The sequence below is a fragment of the Orycteropus afer genome, unplaced genomic scaffold (assembly GCF_000298275.1).
Source record: "Orycteropus afer afer isolate SDZICR_OR568_19922 unplaced genomic scaffold, OryAfe1.0 scaffold00126, whole genome shotgun sequence".
Taxonomy (NCBI): Eukaryota; Metazoa; Chordata; class Mammalia; order Tubulidentata; family Orycteropodidae; genus Orycteropus; species Orycteropus afer.
In genome coordinates, this window is record NW_006921713.1 from 4,895,923 (window position 1) to 4,916,584 (window position 20,662).

Here is a 20,662-nt window from a genome sequence, read left to right on the forward strand (position 1 = left end):
CCTCAGTCAGGTGTTCAAGATTAACATCAGCAGTAGTAAGTCACGGTAATAATATGTCCTCTTGATATAATATGATGACAATGGCATATTACCTCTAGGATATCCCTCCCTACAACTCATAACCGCAGTCTCATCATGAGAAAAACATCAGAAAATTCCCACTTGAGGGGCTTCCTACAAAATACCTGACAAGTATTTCCAAAACTATCAAAATCCCCAAAAGCAAGAGAATCTGAGAAACTGTCACAGTGTTGTTGTGGTTAGATGCTGTTGAGTTGTCTCAGACTCATAGGGACTCTATGTACAAAACGAAACACTGCCCAGCCTTGTGCCATCCTCATAATCTTTGCTATTCTTGAGCCCATTGTTGGCAGCCACTGTGTCAATACATCTTGTTGAGGGTCTTTCTCTTTTTTGTTCACCCTCTACTTTAACAAGCATGATATCCATCTTCAGGGAATGATCCCTTTTGACAGCATGGCTGTTCTGGTTACCTAGTGCTTCACTCACAAGAAATATACCACAAATGGGATGGCCTTAACAAACAGGAGTTTATTCTCTTACAGTTTGGAGGCTTTAAGTCCAAGTTTAAAGTGTCAGGCTCTAGGGGATGGGTGAAAGCCCCTCAACCTTGGAGTCCAGCTCTGCCTCCTGCTCCTGGCCCATTAGGGCTAGAGGCATTTCTTCACTCAGCTGCTGGCTGAGAAGACCTAAGGTTGACAAGTAAAAAGGCACAGTCCCGATATTACCAAACCACATGGCAGGCCATTAACTTAAGTCATTGTAAGTCCCAAGGTTGACAGAGCATAGCAGGCTGCTGAGCAACAACACAGCTACATGCAGGGTCCAAGCATGCCATAAGCTAGAGACCATTCCCAAAGCTGCTGCTTATATATGGGAAGCAGACCACATACCCAAAGGCAGCTACTCAGCTGCTTGTGGTAGATCCCACCATGGAGTTGATGGCCGGTCTCATCATGGGGAATAACTACCACCAGCTACCCAGCCACTCAATCAGGCCCAGCCAAGTTGACACACAAACATAACCACCACAATGGCCATAGTAGGTGAGATGAAGTGTGGTCATTCCCTTCCAAGGAGCATTCTGGCTGTACTTCTTCCAGGGCAGATTTGTCCATTCTTCTGGCAGTCTGTGATATTTACAGTATTCTTTGCCACCACCATAATTCAAAAGCATCAACTCTTCTTCAGTCTTCCTTATTCATCATCCAGCTTTCACAAGCTTATGAGGTGATTGAAAATACCATGACTTGAGTTAGGTACATCTTAGTTTTCAAAGTGACATCTTTGCTACTTAACACTTTAAAAAGGTCTTTTGCAGCAGATTGGCCCAGTGCAATATGATTTCTGATTTCTTGACTGCTGCTTCCATGGGTATTGATGGTAGATCCAAATAAAATGAAATCCCTGACAACTTCACTCTTCTCTCCATTTATCACAGTGTTGCTTATTGATCCAGTTGTGTGCATTTTTGTTTTCTTTATGTTGAGGTGTAATCCATACCGAAGACTGTAGTCTTCAATCTTCATCAGTAAATGCTTCAAGTCCTCTTCACTTTCAGGAGGCTAGGTTGTGTCATCTGCATTTCGCAGGTTGTTAATGAATCTTCCTCCAATCCTGGTGTTGCATTCTTCTTCATATTGTCCAGTTTCTCAGACTTTTACTCAGCTTCCAGATTGAATAAGTATGGTGAAAGGATACAACTGTGATGCATACTCTTCTTGATTTTAAACCATGCAGTAACCTCTTGTTCTGTCTGAATGACAGTCTCTTGGTCTATCCACAGGTTCCTCGTGAGCACAATTAAGTATTCTGGAATTCCCATTCTTTGCAATGATAACCATAATTTGTTATGATCCACATAGGCAAATGTTTTTGCATTGTCTGTAAAATACAGGTAGACATCTTTCTGTTATTCTTTGCTTTCAGCCAAAATCCATCTCACATCAGCAATGATATATCCCTTGTTCCACGTCCTCTTCTGAATCTAACTTGCATTTCTGGATGTTCTCTATCAATATACTGTTACAACTGTTTTTTAATTATCTTCAGGAAAATTTTACTTATGTGTGATATTAATGATACTGTTCAATAACTTCCAATTCTGTAGAATCACATTGCTTTGGAATGGACACAAATATCGATCTCTTCCAGTCAGTTGGCCAGGTAGCTGTCTTCCAGATTTCTTGGCATAAATGAGTAAGCACCTCTATTTGTTGAAACATCTCAATTGGTGTTTTGTAAATTCCTGGATCCTCTTTTTCTCCAATTCCTTCAGTGCAACTTGGACTTCTTCCTTAATACCATTGGTTCTTGATCATATGCCACCTCCTGCAATAGTTGAACATCAACCAATTCTTTTTTTGTACAGTAATTCTGTGTATTCCTTCCATCTTCTTTTGATGTTTCCTGTATCATTCAATATTTTACCCATACAGTTTTTCAGTACTGCAACTTGAGGCTTGAATTTTTTTCTTCTGTTCTTTCAGCTTGAGAAATGCCAAGCATGTTTTTCCTTTTGGTTTTCTAACTCCAGGTCTTCGGACATATCATTATAATGCCTTTGTCTTCTTGAGCTGTTCTTTGTCACAGTGTAGAGGAGCCTCAGTAAACATGAAAACTGTGGTACCCTAGATGGGATCCTGAAACAGAAAAAACTGAAGAAATCTGAATGAAGTGTTGACTTCACTTAGTAATAACATATGAATATTGGTTCATTACTGTGACTAATATACCACACTAATGGGAAATGAGGTGTGGAATATACAGTAACTCTCTTTACAACTTCTCTGTAAATCTGAAACTTTTCAAAATTAAAAAGCTTACTAAAAATTAAAAAAAAAAAAAATCCCACATAGTTAATGTGTAGTTTTAAATAGCTTTCAACTTTTTGTGATGGAATGAATGACACTTTCTTTAAGAATAGTAATGGTGGTGAGGAGGCATTTATACTTACTTAAACTGATCAGTTACATTACAAGGTGCTTAAAAACTTCCACTGATAAAGGTCATGTGAATGGAAAAATCAATTTACTATAGCAGTCACATCTGAGGCTATCTATAAATCTGCTGTTAATCATGGAAATAATATAACCATGGAGATAAAAATTTTGATGATTTTATTCAAGCCTGTATAGAGAAGGTACTTGTAAAAAGAAAATTCATAAATAAGTAAATATATGGAAACTTGAGTTAAAATTCCTCATATTATTTGTGAAAATTAATGGGAAACTTATTGAGAAATATCTCAAGATCTGATCCAACCATCACTTCTCCTCACCCAACCGGAGTCTTATCCAGTGAGGTAGGAAGCCTGGCAGTTGAGAGGAGTTGAGAACATTTCTCCTCTCTCTGAAGATTGTTCCCTTTCCTATCACATTTTGTTTTTATTGTAAGTTTACACCTTACAGTACTGGAGACTTAATCCCCCTTATAGATAGTTAATTATAACTGAAGAAATGCAGATCAGAGTAAACTTACGGATATCATATGGTATTTGGTGAGGATGAAGCATTCAAAAGATCCATTTTCCTATTTAGAAAATATCTCAAATATTAAGCCAAGAAAGTAATACAAATAAATATTTCAAACAAAAGCTAGATTCAGATTATCTAATGTATTTTCAATATTATATTTTAAAGTAATTTTTAATATGTCTGGTGATATTTTTTCACATTCTTCCAGTTAATACTAAGTATGTTTACGAAACAATAAAGCCATTCCACAAAGTGACACTATTGCCACTGTAATATGTCTTATCTATAAAGTGAACCCTATTCCTTCCCCAAACTACCTTTCTTCAAATAATTTATTTCAAGAAAAATTGTGACTAAAAGAATATCAGTGAACCACTCAGTGTAGAGAATTAAAAACTTATAGAATGATTACAGTAGTAGCAATATAAGTTACTGGAATGATATGGTATATAAATTAGCCAGATCAGAATTGGAATGCTTGTTCTAATTCTAGGTTTGTATGTTATCACTTAGTCAAATGTCTTAACCACTTTGAGACTGTCTTACATATACAATAGCCAATGCCTACCTCAAAAGATTATTCTGAGGATGGAATGAGGTGAGGTTTGTAAAAGTGTCATATGAAATAGGTGCTCATTAAATGTAGCCTTTAAGGTTTTTTTATTGCATTTTTTGGTGAACGTATACAAAGCAAAACAGATTCCCATTCAACAGTTTCTACACATAATGTTCAGTAACACTGACTACATTCTTTCACTGTATTAACATTCTTAGTATTTCCATTCTAGTTGTTCCAGTCCCATTAACTTAGTTTCTCTGCCTCTTAATATTCTTATCCATGCGTTAGAGTAATGGTTGTTCAATTGGTCTCATATAGATAATTTTTAAAGAGCAAAGCACTTAAGGGTGACATTCTTTACTTTTACATTAATCATCTATTAATTAAAAGGTAATTTCAGGGGATAGTTTCCGTTCAATATTATATTTTAAAGTAATTTAAAATATAAAGGAAAACAGTCTTGGGGATTTCTCCAGTCTCAATGGGTCCAGTAAGTGTAGATTTAGGGAGAATTTTAAATTCTGGTCTATACCTTTCTGTCTTTTTATCAGGATTCATTTATTGTGGCCCTGATCAGAATGTTTGGCATTGGTAGCCAGGTGCCATCTAGTTCTGGTGTCAAAGTAGAGGAGGCCATGGTGCATGGTGACACTTGGTCCTGTAATCCAGTTCCTTTTCCAGTACTTGGGTTTCCTGCCTTCTCTCTTTCTTTCAATGAATAGAGAACAATAGTTGTATATTGTTGTTGTTGTTATGTGCCGTCAAGTTGGCCCCAACTCATAGCGACGCCTCCTTGGGTTTCCGAGGCAGTATCGCTACAGAAGTAGGATTGCCCAACCTTCTGAGGAGTGGCTGGTGGGTTTGAACTGCCAGCCTTCTGGTTAGCAGTCAAATGCCTTAGGCACTATGCTACCAGAGCTCCTAGTTGTATATTAGGTGGCCCCTTAAAAGTTTTAGGATCCCAGATGCTACTTCCCAAACTAGTATGTAGAACATGAACTTTATAAACTATGTTATGCCAATTGATTGATTTATCTTATGAGACTATAACCTTAAGTGTTCAAACCAGGACAATTAATCCTGTGAGGTGTTTAATTATATCTAAGAGGTATCAGCATCTCTAGTTCCTGTTTGTTATGTTAAAGGTAGCTTTCTTTTTCCTTCTCCCTTGTCTTCTCTTCTGCTTCTGATTATATCAGATAAAGGTTACAGATAAGACATTTATGTCCAGTCATTCTTTTTTTTTTTTTTTTTAATTGTGATTTGGGTGAAGATTTACAGAGCAAATTCACTTCCCATACAGCAGTTCACATATACTTTGTCTCATGTCATTGACCCCAGTTTACCACAATGCAACAGCTCCCCTCTCACTTCCTCCCCATAGTTACCTCTTCCCAGTGACCATTCCTCCATACTCTCCTGCGCCCTGAGCTTTCTCCCTGTGCATAAGCAGCCCTTCCTTCTCCCATGATTGTTCTCTCCAGGGCGTGTGTCTACTTGAGGTAAATGTTTAACTCACATGCCTGTACATTGTTTGGCTGGAAACCACAGGTGTGGGTTCAATTCCAGACCTGAAGGGCAGCTAGGGACCATAGTCTCAGTGGTTACACCAGGCTCTATTGGACCAGCAAACCTGGTCCTCACCTTCTTTTCTTTTTTTTTTTTTTTCCTCCAAATGATTTTGAGTTTTGTTTCACATTGTTCTCCTTCTCTATGCAGGATCTCCTACATCCCTTCCAAGTGGATGACAGTGGTAGCGGGCACCATCTAGTTCTTCTGGTCTCATAGTTGTATAGGTTGCAGATCAGATGGTGTACCAGTCGCTAGGACTGATTGTTTCCATTAATTTTGGTTTTCTTCTTTCTTCTTTGCTCTTGACAAGGAGAGACCCATTGTTGCATCTAGATGGCAGCTTGCTAGCTTTTAAGATCCTAGTCGCTACTCGCCAAAGTAGGAGGTACAACAATAACAATGTTTAGTATAGTATGTTATGCCAATTGAGCTTGATGTCCCCTGCGACTATGGTCCCAAGCCCGCAGGTTCAACTACTCGGTCCCTCTGGGTAGCTGGCTGTGACCAAACAGTGACCCACATCCTTGCCCCTTGTCAGCTCTACTATACACCTTGTCCAGTCATTCTTGACACTATGTTATTTTAAAACTTTCAAAATACCACACATATGGCACCTAGTCTCTCTGCCTCAGCTTCTTCATCTATAAAATGAGAAGGAAAAGTAGTAACTCTTCAAATACTTATGTGAAGATTAAATAAGATAATGAATAGAAAGCATTTAGCCCAATACTGGTGCAGATTAAATGATCAGTACCTTGAAAATCCTATGGAGCAGTTCTCTGCACACATGGAGTCGCTGTTAGTCAAGATTGATTCCACAGCAAAGAACAAAAATTCTTTTTAAAACATTTTCTTCAATACGTAATAAGATTGTGATACTATTGAGAGAAAAAGTCATTTCAAGGGCAGCTCAGTTTATAGAGAGCTTTCAGTTTTGTGGTATCTAGATTGGGTTGGTAGTATTCAGACATTGAGTAAGGAATATATACTCATTTATCAATTTGAAAATTGATATCAGATGCATGGAATAATTTGGGAGTCCAAACTTTCTAATACAAATTTAACTTGATGGTTTAGCCTTACTGTGGTCTTATTCATTTCTTCCCACAGTGACTTTAATACATTCTGTTTGCTTTCCTGAGAAAATTGCAGTGTTTAACGTTTGTGATACACTTAACCTAGATCTTAATTTTTTACTATTATCCTTATAATTGTCAAAGAATGTTATTTTCTGTAGCAAATAGAAGAAAATTATAGTAAGTAAAACTTATAAAAAGTGTTTTCATGAGGAAATTGATGCTCTTCTTTTAAATTGATTGGAAGTTGTGACAGTTTTAATTTATGATTTTAGTAGAATTAGGAAGTTGATTTAGTGGAATTAACTGAAGTTGTGAGTCTTTAAACTTAAATTGATAAAGAAAAACTATGTCTCCTTAGAGTGTTTAAGTTGCTTTAACAGTTGTAACAAAATAAACACACCTATTTTTTTCATTAAAAAAGATGATTCTTTTAAATTATACCTGTGGTCTGTGTAAATTGGATATATCTCTTAAAAGCTTAAAGGGAAAAGACAAACAAAAATTTGTAATTGTTTCCTTTGCAAGGTGAACACTGTAATTGTTATACTGAAATATTTTAAAACTGCCACATTGCTACATAAGCATCTGTGACAATTGAAACTATGATTGCCAGATTAAAACAGTTTTTATATTTAAAATTCAGTTTAGCAAATTGACATTTTCCTTTCCCCTTTCTAATATTCGCTTATTCTGACAGATGAACATTAAAAACAAAGCAAAACAAACTGTGCATTTATTGGGCTGTCATGAAGAATTAAAAATGGAAACTATGAGATTCTATGGCTATCACTTTTCATTAAACCAGCAGCTGTGGTTTTAAAATGCAAACCAGATCAAAATCAGCCAAACCCTGGGTGTTTAATTTATATACTGAACGAACCAGCTTCTTCTGAAAGAGCTGCTGCTGCTTTTTTTTTTTTTTTTTTAAACACATCTATCTCATTTGATTTTTAACAATAGTCCTGACCTAGGAAGACAAGGAATTGTCTCTTTTACAGGTGAGACAATTGAGACAGAGGCTTGAGTGACTTTCTTAGGCCAGCTAGTGCCAGAAATAGTGTTAGAGCTCTAGGCTCCTAACTGTGAGTGTTGGTGTCCTAACTCTTAGTTCTAGATCCATAATTCTATTCCAGGACTCTAGCCTGCTTTGAAATTCTAGAATTGTGGTAGTATGTTCTCTGTAGGCTGTAAGAGCCAGTTGTGAAATAGGAATTATGTAATCTGTTTGTTAGCTTGAAATCACTTTTAACTACTGATAGCTTGAAATCAGCCATAGTGGGAATATATATACCATAGAAATGGGCAGACACTACATATCAGGGCTTTTGTGTGTATACATGCATGTTTGGTTGTTGTTACAGAGTTAGTTTACTAGCACATCATTGCTTATAGCTAAGAAGAAGGAAAACAACAAAAACTGAAATAAAACAATATAATAGAAATATAATGTACTTTTATAAATTCAGTACTTACCTAGTATAAAGCCAGTTTTTCTTTGTTTCTTAATATAGAAGTTTCCTTCTAATCAGCATGTAAGTATGAACCAAGACTATCAGGAAATCTTGAATTGAACTTGAGCATTCTAAGGACTTTTATAAATCTTATCCTTTAAGAACTAGGGTCAAGTTCCCAGCTCTTCCAAAAAGTTACGGCAGTCTGCATGGCTTTTCCCTTCTTGAACCTGTAGTGGATTTAAAATAGAACCACATATCTTGGCACTTAATTATTTACAGGTTTTTTTTTTTTTTTTTAATATGAGTTAATTTTGTATCTTTATGAATACAGTAAACTCATTGCAGAATAGGCCATGATTGGGTGGAACTATGCAAATGGGAGGTGCTTGTGACTCACCAAAGAGATTGGATAACTTGCAAATAATGTAAATAAGGTACATGGCACTCTTATAGGTGGTATGACTGTACAGATATGGTGTATGGAACCCTAACAGGATTGGCCAGTTTTGCCATCCTTTAGGTTCAAAATGAGCCATCCCAGAGACAGAAAGGGGGATGTCACTATCATCAAAAAAGGATACCTAGAGGTAGAGTACATTCTTTGAACTTGAGATCCCTGAGCTGAACTTCCTTGACCCAGGAGACAGAGAACTGTTAACACTTTGCTGAGATGGTGAGAGACTGAGCTGTGGCAGCAGACCCTAGAGGAAACCCCAACGTAAGACAGGTAGTGGGCTTCCCAGCCCAAAGAGGAAAAGCTGTGTGCCTTTGGACAGGAGGCTTGCTGGCAGAATGGGGTGCTTCTCAGGACACCTATTGGCAGAACTAAAAGAGCTTTGTAACACTTGTCCGAGTGGAAGGAGACTAAAGCCAATGAAAAGTGTGCCTGTGGCATGGCTGAGAAGATGCTGTTCTGATTGAAGAACTGTATCCAAAGTGGTTTTCGGATCCTGAATTGTAACCTGCTACTTCTCTAATAGGAGCTCTGGTAGCATAGTGCCTAAGGCATTTGACTGCTAACCAGAAGGCTGGAGGTTCAAACCCACCAGCCACTCCTTGGAGGGAAGGTTGGGCAATCTACTTCCCTATAATCATGACTGTTGTCTGTGAGTTCTGTGTGGCCATTGCAATGAATTATCAAGCCCAGCAGAGAAGTAGAGTATGCCAGAATTGGTAAAAGGTTGGAGCGTGGAGGCATGTCTAACCTTTGCCTTGTAGGAATCAGTCTTGGGATGTTGACATTGAGGTGATTCTCTCTCCCCGTTGTGAAGTTAGAGGAGGTCAGATGACTCAGCCCTTACACCCTTTTTGCAGAGGGAGTAGAAGGAGATCAGGTATAGCAGTGAAATCAGGTATAGCAGTGCTGTCTAGGAGAATAAAGAAAGAAAAAGCCATTGAACTTGGCATTATCCACAGTTTGAACCCACCAGCTGCTCCACGGGAGAAAAGACCTGGTGATCTGTTCTCTAAAATTACAGCCTAAGAAACCCTAAAGGACAGTTTGTACTCTGTCCTTTAGGATTGTAATGAGTCACAAATGACTCAACGGCACTTAAAAACAACTCATTTGTACTCATTCATCTTACTCATAGAACATTTATGAAGTAAATTGCAAAATGTTTTCTGAAGTAAAATACTTAGTATAATTTTTTTTTCTTATGAAAAGTAAAAAGAATGTGTAAAGGAACAATTTTCTTAAAAACAGATTTATCTAAGAGAGTATGGATAGCACATTGACAAATGTGCTTTGAAGGATGCAAGTAAAGGAAGGAGGAGGGGAGGAAAGAGGAAATAGGAGAGAAAAGTATATGCAGACAAAAAAAGACTGGAAGAGGCTTTTAAATTCCTGTCTTTACATGAAAGAACTCTGAGTGATATTTTACCCTTTTGTACTTTTATGTGTTCCTCAAGCTTTGTGTTTAACGAGTCTGTATTACTTTTATAATGAGAAAGGAAACAAAATAACATTTCTTGAAGCTGACAATTGATTATAGGTTTGGACAGAATATAGAATTATGCCTATATACATACTTACAAGAATCGGGTCTATATTTTAGATTTTTATTTTACTAAAATCTAGTTACAATTTTAGTATATTAATAACTGGATCTTTGTTTGTATGTCTATCTGTACCTTTACAACCTGAACGCTGTGGGTGGAGAACTTTATGTCTCTTTCTAACCCCTGTTGTCATTTCTGGCAGTAACACATATTTGTTGAATGAATAACTCTTCAAAATTGAGATGTCATGGTCTTTTTATTGCCTTCAAGCTATGGCTTTCTTTTTTCAGAACATAAGCACAGAAGTCACGATGAATGGCCACATTTCTAATCATCCCAGTGGTTTTGGAATGTACTCATCTCAAATGAAGTAAGTTGAAAGGTTTATACTTAATTTTTTTGGGGGAAGGGGATTTGGTTGTTTTAACTATTTTTTATTTTTAATGAAAATATCAGTGTCATTTCTTTATGAGTGTCATGTCTCAGTAATATATAAATTCTTTGTAACACTATTGTATGTTACCGTTAAAGGTTTACTGTATCAGATAAGAATAAGATAGTTAAGTAAATATCAACCCCAGTGATAGTGATTTCATAGCTGGAAAATGTTTCATTCTGGCATTTTACATATTTTGCTTTCCAAAATTGCATATATACTCTACTTCAGATCCGTTTCTCTGTAGTGTTCTATTATTTTGATTCATAAAATATAAACATTTCAGGAGTTGATGCTTTGCCTTTTCTCTTTACAAAGGTTTTCACGAATCTCTTTAGTATTGGCCATCAAGAGCCAACAGGGAAGAACTACAGGTGCTCTCTCAGTCTCTTTCATTAGTTATTCAAGCCAGAAAGTTTTACCATATCCTCATTTCTTCCTTTTTTTCTTAAAACAAATATCCATTGATTCACTTATTTATACTAATTAAAGAACTCTTTCTTCTATCTCTGCCTTCTGTTCTTTCTACTATACCTCTATTTGTGACCGTTAGCTCCTACCTGAATTTTTGCATCACCTTCCTATTTGATCACCTTGCCATCAGTTCCTGGATTACTTCTTTAAATATTAATCAGATCATATGATTTTCCTGTATAAAAATATTTACTGCATCCACTAAACCAAACCAAATTCATTATTATTGAGTTGATTCCAATTCATAGTGATCCCCATTGAGTTTCTAAGGCTGTAAATCTTTATGGAAACAAACTGAGTCATCTTAATTCTGTGAAGCAGTTGGTGGGTTCGAACCATCGACCTTTTGGTTAGCCAAATGCCTTAACTGCTACACCACCAGAGCTCCTTTATTATATCTAAAACCAAAACCAAACTCACTGCTGTTGAGTTGGATCTGACTCATAGCAACCCCTCCTTGGGTTTCCAAAGCAGTATCACTATGGATGTACATTGCCCAATCTTCCTTCCAAGGAATGGCTGGTGGGTTTGAACTGCTGGCCTTCTGGTTAGCAGTCAGATGCCTTAGGCACTATGCCACCAGAGCTCCCTTAATATATCCAGAGGATAAAAAATAAATTCTTCAGTGTGACATAAAAAGTCTTTCTCTGTGTACCTTCTATCTAATTTTCTAGCCATTTTTCAGTGCTGAGCACATCACATTAGATGCCCTTTCTCTCAGAAACTGTGCTGTTTCTTAACCTATGCCAGTTCTGCATGCTTTTTTCTTACTTAATTATCCACCTGTCTGTTGAATTTCTTTTGATTCTTTTAGATGCTGCTTAAATGTCAAATTGGTGCTGAAGTCTTCTTGGATATACTGATAAAAAGTTAACCCTTTTTGATCTTTATAAAAATATAAGTTTTACTTGTATATCAAATTCTTTTGTAACTATTTTACTTAATTGTCTTATTCACAATATCTTGCCCTCTGTTCTCCCTGATACACCCTTTTCTCCTAGGATTTAGAGATTAATAAATGTTTGTGGAATAAATGAAGAAAATTCAAATAACATATTAGTAACAAGAGACTAGGTATAGGTAAAACAGGTCAAATTTAATGACAAAATGTGTTTTGGTTACTATATTTTAGGTATCTGTGAACTATTTTCCATTGCATTATAGCTTGAATGATTTGTTGTTGTTGTTGTTATGTGCCGTCGAGTCGGCCCCGACTCATAGCGACCCCTCCTTGGGTTTCCGAGGCAGTATCACTACGGAAGTAGGATTGCCCAACCTTCCTTCCGAGGAGTGGCTGGTGGGTTTGAACCGCCAGCCTTCTGGTTAGCAGTCAAGTGCTTTAGCCAATGATTTAGAGGTGTATAAGTGGTTACTCTGCTAACCAGACGGCTGGCGGTTCAAACCCACCAGCCACTCCTCGGAAGGAAGGTTGGGCAATCCTACTTCCGTAGTAATACTGCCTCGGAAACCCAAGGAGGGGTCGCTATGAGTCGGGGCCGACTCGACGGCAAAACAACAACAACAACAACAAGTGGTTTACTGATCAGAACTCTATTCGATATGGGAAACAAACTCTTCTAAGATAGTTTAAACATTGGTGAATCCTCTCAGCTCTGGATCCACATTGGAGTAGGGTTGTTTATACATTTTATTTCTTCGACCACTCACCAGTGTGGGAACTGGCTCATTTTGCCAAACTCAGTCAATATAAACCTCATATATTTTATTAAAAAACATGATGATTATGGTGCATTGGAATTTTTATTTTATAGTTTTGAATCATACATGCTTCCTTTGGACTTTAACCTAGCACAATGACCATTTTTTTATTACAGTGGCTACGGATCACCTACCTTCTCCCAGATGGACAGGGAACACAGTTCAAAAACAAGTGCAAAGGCTCTTTATGGTATGTTTGGTTATTTGATGTGATATAATTCTGTTTTTAAGCTACTTTTTACAAATTACTTTCTCAAAGTGAGAGTTTGAAATCATGCTCTGTTTGTATTCTTTGGATTAAAGTAGTGATAGATTTTTTTTTTTTAAACTAGCAAACCTATGACCTCTGTTTTCTATAACACTATAAAACTGTAATTTGTTACATTTCTTTCTGAGGAATCTTTTGTATGGCATCAGTGCCTTAGGTGGATTATTTCATCTGATTATTTTTGATAACGTTTCTTGATCTTGGTGACTGACTCAATTAATTGTGTGCTGACAGTTGACATAACTTCTTTCTTACACCTCTTAAACTTTTTGGGTAGTGTGATAAGACTAACATAATTTCTTTTCTGCATTGCAAAAAAGTAAGCTTTCTCCCCAGTTCTTTACTAACTCCCAGTTACTTCTCTAGATTATCTCATGTACACATAATATTATTTAAACTTTAAATATAAAATAGAAGTCATTGCTAAAAAGAAGTTGAGGACTCTTGCAATATGCACATATATTTGGGAAATCCTGTGTTTTTCCAAGGTCTGCATAGTCTTTATATGTTATGTTAAAAAGTGCCAGAATAATATTATGGTTAAGAGCAAAGACTCTGGAACCAGACTTCTTATGTTCAAACTCAGTCCCACAACTTACTAGCTGAGTGATGTTGCAGATTACTTCATCAACTGTATTTCATTTTGCTTATCTTTATAATGGGGATACCTCATAGGATTGATAAAAAATCAAAATGAATTAATGCCTATAAAATGCTTACAACAATGCTTGCATATTTTGCTATTGTTGTCACTGGTTTCTTATAAGGAGGGAGCTCTGGTGGTGTAGTGGTGAAGGCATTTGGCTGCTAACCAGTAGGTCAGTGGTTCAAACCCACCAGCCGCTCCAAGGAAGAAAGATGAGGCAGTCTGTTTCTATAAAGATTTACAGCCTTAGAAACCCATTGAGGGTTGCTGCAAGTCAGAATTGACTCGATGGCAGTGAGTTTGGTTTTGTTATTACTATTATTATATTAGGGGCTCTTGCGAGCAGTGGTTAAAGTATTCAAGTGCTGACCAAAATGTCAGTGGTTTGAACTTACTAGCCACTCCATGAGAGAAAGATGAGGCAGTCTACTTCCATAAAGCTGTACAGCCTTGTAAATTCTATGGGTCAGTTCTACTTTGTCCCATAGGGTCACTGTGAGTTGGAATCAACTCAATGGCAACAGGTTAGTATTATATTATTACTATTATTATTTACTGTAGTAATTAATGTTGTTGTTGTTGTTATGTGCCGTCGTGTTGGCCCCGACTCATAGCGACCCCTCCTTGGGTTTCCAAGGCAGTATCACTACGGAAGTAGGATTGCCCAGCCTTCCTTCCGTGGAGTGGCTGGTGGGTTTTAACCACCAGCCTTCTGGTTAGCAGTCAAGTGCTTTAGCCACTATGCTACCAGAGATCCTGTAGTAATTAATAGGATACTCTAATATCGTAGAGTTCATATATATGTATGTATATGTTGTTGTTGTTGTTATGTGCCATCGAGTCGGACCTGACTCATAGCGACCCCTCCTTGGGTTTCTGAGGCAGTATCACTACAGAAGTAGATTGCCCCATCTTCCTTCCGAGGAGTGGCTGGTGGGTTTGAACCACCAGCCTTCTGGTTAGCAGTCAAGTGCCTTAGCCACTATGCTACCAGAGCTCCCTTTGTATGTATATGTGTGTGTGTGTGTGTGTGTACACATACTCTAGATCTACAACTTCTTGTCTGTGGTACCAAACCAAAAACCCAAAGTTACTGCTGTCCAATCAGTTCCATCTCATAGTGACCCCTCCTTGGGTTTCTGAGGCGGTATCTTTATGGAAGTAGATTACCCAGTCTTCCTTCCAAGGAGTGGCTGGTGGGTTTGAACTGCCAGCCTTCTGGTTAGCAGTCAAGTGCCTTAGGCACTATGCTACCAGAGCTCCTAAGTTCTGTGTAGGTGGAGCATATCTGTTTTGTTCCCTTTAGTATTCCCTAAGACTGGTATAATGCATAATGTAAAATTTGTGCTCAGTAAATACTTGTAGAATGAATATTATGAATTATCAAACTGCAAGTGATTTGATGTTAGCTGGAGTGTTGTTATTGTTATTGTGTGCCATAGAGTCAATTCCCACGCACAGCAAACCTCTAGGACAGTGTAGAACTGGCCAACAGGGTTTCTTAGGCATTAATCTTTATGGAAGCAGACTACCACATTTTTCTCCCATGGAACAGCTGATGACAAGATGGGAAATAAGGTTGGAAGAGTAAACCTTATTTGAGAGAATCATAATGAAAGGATTTGACCATTGTTTGTGGGCAATGGGCAGCCATTAAAGTGTTTAGTCAGTAAACTAATAAGGTTAAATTTATCTTGAGTAACTCTGGTAATAGTATTAAGGATAGATTTGATAAGTATAGGTGGTGAAGGGAGAATCAGAGATCTAAATGAGAGTTCCAGGAGTTTTGTTAAAATGAAAGTGTTAATCATCTCACAAATACCATTAGGACTCAGAAATCTAAGAAAATAACAAATAAAAAGTAGGACTCACCTACATATTTTAATGATTATTTTGTGTTAGGAGCAATTTCATAAAATTGTAGATGTGAGGATTGAAAATCTGTGGCTTATACATACACACGCACACACGGTCATTGCTGTCAAGTCGAATCCGACTCATAGCGACCCCTCCTTGGGTTTCCAAGGCAGAGGGGTCATTAGAATTGGGTCGATGGCACATAACAACATAACATCACTCCAGAAGTAGATTGCCCAATCTTCTTTCCAAAGAGTGGCTGGTGGGTTTGAACCGCCAGCCTTCTGATTAGCAGTCAGATGCCTTTGGCACTATGCCGCCAGAGCTCCTTGTAGTTTATAAGTACTAAATTTTTATTTCTCCCTTTCTACATATGAAACAAACCAAGGCCCCTTTTTAAGATTAGGTCAAAGTTCTAATCTTATTAAGATCGTTCAAAGATCTGCCAAAGTCATACAATTTAAAAATCTTGTTTATAAGAAAATATGACAATTCACTTGTGTAGTGTGACTAAAATGGCCCATATGTATGTAAAACAGGAAATAAAGGAAAGGATAGGGCAAATTAAAGAGGTAGGAAAAAACTTAGCAATATGTTGGGTTTAAAAATAAGATGGTTTTAAATCCTTTGAGAGTACACATCATGTACCATTCGTCTTTGTACCTAATGTCTACCTTCCAAACACAATGTACACCTCCACATACACACAGTGACTTCCCCCTAACAGGTTCCCAACCAGTACCTATGGAAAGAATGGATGAATGGGTGAATGACAATGGAGAAATATTTTTGTGTTTTAAACATAGCATTGCAATAAATAAATTCTAGTTGAAGTCTTAACTATATTTAGTTAACATTGGGAGCTTTCAGCCTCCTAATCTGCATATTTTTAACTCTGTTTTTGTAACTGGAAAGTTGGTGAAGAAGATATTTGTAATCTACTTTTTGTCTTCACATTTAATCCGTTCTCTTTAACATTTCTCCTTTCACACCTATTGAAGTAGTTGAATATATCTCACAAGAATTAAATTGCCTTTGTGAGTGGTATATGAACCTCTTTGGGGTATGAGAATACTATTTAGTGCACCAAAATAGGAGTTTTCACAATAGTGATTACTGGTTTTTGCACACTAACCACGTCTATTAAGAGTTTTATGTAGCTTTTTTTTTTTTTTTTTTATAAGAACACTTTTCAAATCTGAGACCATGTGTGTCACTTATACTGCTTTATATACTCAGAGAAGCAGCATAGGTGTGAAGACCAAAAATCTATAGCTGAATCATGGCTTTTCTGCCAGCTATCTGCAATTCTGAGCAAACAATTTAACCTATTAACTTCAGTTTCCTCTTCTATAAAATAGAAATGGTAATGAGATTGTGGTAAGTTTATATGAGTAAACAGACGTACAGAGCCTATCATGGGAATGGAAAGGGATGGACAGGCACTTTTTATCCTGGATCCTAAGATTCATCAAATTTAGTATTTTCATGTTAACTCCAAATGATGTTCTACTTGTAGTCACAGTGATACTTTGACAGGGTCAAGAAATAACTTCATATATTTTTACACTCAAGCTCCTGACATCACTCCCTATACTGCACAGAGAGAGAGACACACACACATTTCATAAATGTATTGTGAATTATACATTTATATGATAATACATTTACTTTTTTGGGGTATGAATTAATATTAATTTATTCAAGGAAAATCAATTAAAGTATGCTGTAGTTTAAAAAAATGGTATTTTATAATTTCTTCATTGTTTATATAAGACATTCCAAAACTATCACCTGAGAGAATTTGCATTTCAAACACTCCTGACAAGGTAACACTCGTTTAGGGAAACAAATACTAAGTTCTTTTCCTCCACTTACCTTAAGATGGGTAACATTTCACTTGTCTCATATTATAGAGAATTGGAAATGTTACATATTTTTTCTGACTAGGCTGTTTGTCTTTTAAAGCACTAAAACTATAATCATTTTTAAGGAAAACACTCATAAAGTACATCAAGAATTTTTCTCCTCAGTGTGTAGCACATGTCATCTCTTGATGACTCAGAGGGTCATCGTTGTACACACTAGTTTGTGTACTGCAGTGTACTCATCAAAGCTGCGTTCTTTACGTTTACATACGTGGTTCAGAATCTTTTTTCCATTTTGAATATTTTGGGATGCTTTCTCTATGTGGCTGCCTGGATCCCAAGGCTGCTTTTCTTATTGCTTCTCATATATTGTGGCTGGAAAACTAGTGGAAAGTCTTGTTGTTAGAGTAAATATATCTGAGTAGGAAATTTAGTCATCCCCATACAAGTTTATACATTAAAATGTGCAAGTTTTAATGTGTAGATGCTGTGACATCTGTTTGTCACTCAGAAGACTTATTTAAGTATGCTATGTTTAGAATAGCTGAACTTCCTAGAAAAGTAACTTCCCTCTTAATTAGCTATTGCTGAATTTGGATTATGATCATTTTCCATAATATTCAGCTGTTTAAGGTCATCCTGTTTCCAGAAAACCTCGTTTAACAAATTTCCGTTAATAATACTTTGCTGTTATTACCAGCACATAGACTAACTTTGAGATTTTATTATAGGGAGGCTGGAAAGTAATTAATACAAATGATAGGCTTTTTCTCAAGTCTCAATTCAGCCCTGAGTGTGGACTTTTTTGTGATGTTAATAAGTCAGAAAATATACCTGTGTTTTTTCCTAATTTTCTTTTTGTATTGAGAGAGGAGCTAGTTAAGAATTGAGTGTAAGTAACCATAAAGTGCCAATCAGATTTATGTAATTGAGTTTACTGTAAATTCCCTTATATTTCTACATAGTGCTTGACTCACCTGTCTCATTGCAATGTTCCTAAATATTCCTCTTTTTTCTTTTTATACTGATCTTTTTCTTTCTTCCTGTCCCTCGTGATATGTATTTGGAGTTAATCTCTCTGTTTAATTGTCATAATTGAGTCCAAGCAATCACATTGAAGTGATCCTTTAGACACAAGTTAAAACCCACTTCTATTCTCCTCATTGTGTATTTTACTCAGGGAAACCACTTAAATAAATGCCATTTTGAAATTATTGAAGGAGTAAACACCCATGATTATGATCATATCAGGGTATGAGGCAAGTTAAGAGTCAAAATTCAGCTGCTTAGAGTGTGGGAACATGTGACGCTAAACGACATTTGGCAATTCTCCCAATTTAACTGAAAATTTAAAAGCGTCTTTTCTCTGCAATTGTAATGACCTATTGAATAGGGCCTCGGAAACCCAAGGAGGGGTCGCTATGAGTCGGGGCCGACTCAATGGCACATAACAACAACAACAACAACATTGAATAGGGCAGTAAAATTAACTCTTAAATAACGTAGTTTTGGAAGAATGGTGTTGTTTGTTTAAAAAATGGTATTTTGGTTCAGATATTGATTTGTCGAACTGTGATTAAGAGTTTGTAATTACCACTGAGGGCTCTTTACTAATTTCCATTAAGCCCCTCACCTCTATGGAAATCATACACTGAGATAGTAAAGAACTACTTTAATGTAGTTGAAAGTTTTCGTAAGTGTAAAATAAGTACGTAATGTGAGCTGTAGCCCATTGTTTTATTTAGAGCTCTGGTAGCATAGTGCCTAAGGCACTTGGCTGCTAACCAGAAGGCTGGCGGTTCAAACCCACCAGCCACTCCTTGGAAGGAAGATGGGGCAGTCTACTTCTGTAGTGATACTGCCTCAGACACCCAAGGAGGGGTCACTGTGAGTCAGGCCTGACTCGATGGCATATAACAACAACAGTAATTCAGCAGTCTCTTTTAATTACTTTTCCCTTTTTAATTGACGAATCCTTGCTTCTTAAGCAGCACTTTGTTTTCATAGAAAAAGTAAGTAAAACTTTTCTGAGTATTAACTACATGTCTGAATATAAACTGTTTCAGATATTGTTGTATGAGTCAGGTCTGACTGATGGCACATAACAACAACAACAGTAATTCAGCAGTCTCTTTTAGTTACTCTTCCCTTTTTAATTGACAAATCCTTACTTCTTAAGCAGCACTTTGTTTTCATAGAAAAAATAAGTAAAAATTTTCTGAGTATTAACTACATGTCTGAATATAAACTGTTTCAAATATTGTTGTATTATGCGTACACAGACAATGCAGAGAAAAGGAAATAAAATTTAGATACTCAAACCTTCATTTAGGGGGGAAAAAAAAACCTTGTCGTCATCAAATGGATTCTTGTGCATTGCAACCCTATAGGACAGAGTAGAACTTCCTCACATGGTTTCCAAGGCTGTAACCTTTCTGAAGCCTGCTACCACATCTTTCTCCTGGTCCTGTGGAGCAGCTGGTGAGTTCCAATCACCTGCTTTTTGGTTAGCAGCTGAGCACTTTAACCATTGTGCCACCAGGGCTCATATTGAAACCTTCATACTCATTTACAAATGTATTGTACTAATTGAAGAGGTAGATGGCACCTAAATTTAATATTTCGATCTGGAAATTTACTATCAGTTTATGCATCAGCCTATCAAGCTAATTTTGCTAAGATGACATGTAAAGAATTTTCTTCACTGGTTACTTAATACACATAATTCTGTCATTTTGAGATCATATATTCTGGTCCATAGACTAAAAGCTGAAAAGAAAATTAGTGAAACATAACCAGTGGTACTGTAAACAATAAAGGATGAGTCGTGTTTTTCTGTTCCTAACTCTAGTTGATTCTTAGAAAATCTGAGAACAAGAGCCTCACTTTTATAATAGGGGATTGAGCAGTTTATAATAAAACTCCAAACCAAACCCATTGTCATTGAGTTGATTCCAACTCATAGTGACCCTATAAGACAGAGTAGAACTGCCCCATAGGCGGTAAATCTTTATGGAACAGACTGCTCCATCTTTCTCCCATGGAGTGGCTGGTGGGTTGGAACTGCAGACCTTTTAATTAGCAGCCAAATGCCTTACCATTGTGCCACCAGAGCTCCTTATATAATATTCCAAAAAACAAACATCAGACAAACTCACTGCCATCCAGCCAATTCCAACTCATAGCAACCGCCATTGGCTTTCCAAAGCTGTAAGTCTTTTTTTTTTTTTTT

General features: G+C 36.9%; 1 protein-coding gene across 1 annotated transcript in view; it reads left to right on the forward strand.

The window, feature by feature from the left end:
* Nucleotides 1-10,473: 10,473 nt before the first annotated feature.
* EPS8 (epidermal growth factor receptor pathway substrate 8) overlaps nt 10,474-20,662 on the forward strand; it is a 100,680-nt gene continuing 90,491 nt past the window's right edge. Inside the window, exons 1-2 of the mRNA XM_007944455.2 lie at nt 10,474-10,532; nt 12,908-12,981. Of these exons, the coding sequence (XP_007942646.2) occupies nt 10,474-10,532; nt 12,908-12,981 (133 nt within the window). The remainder of the gene's footprint in view (nt 10,533-12,907; nt 12,982-20,662) is intronic.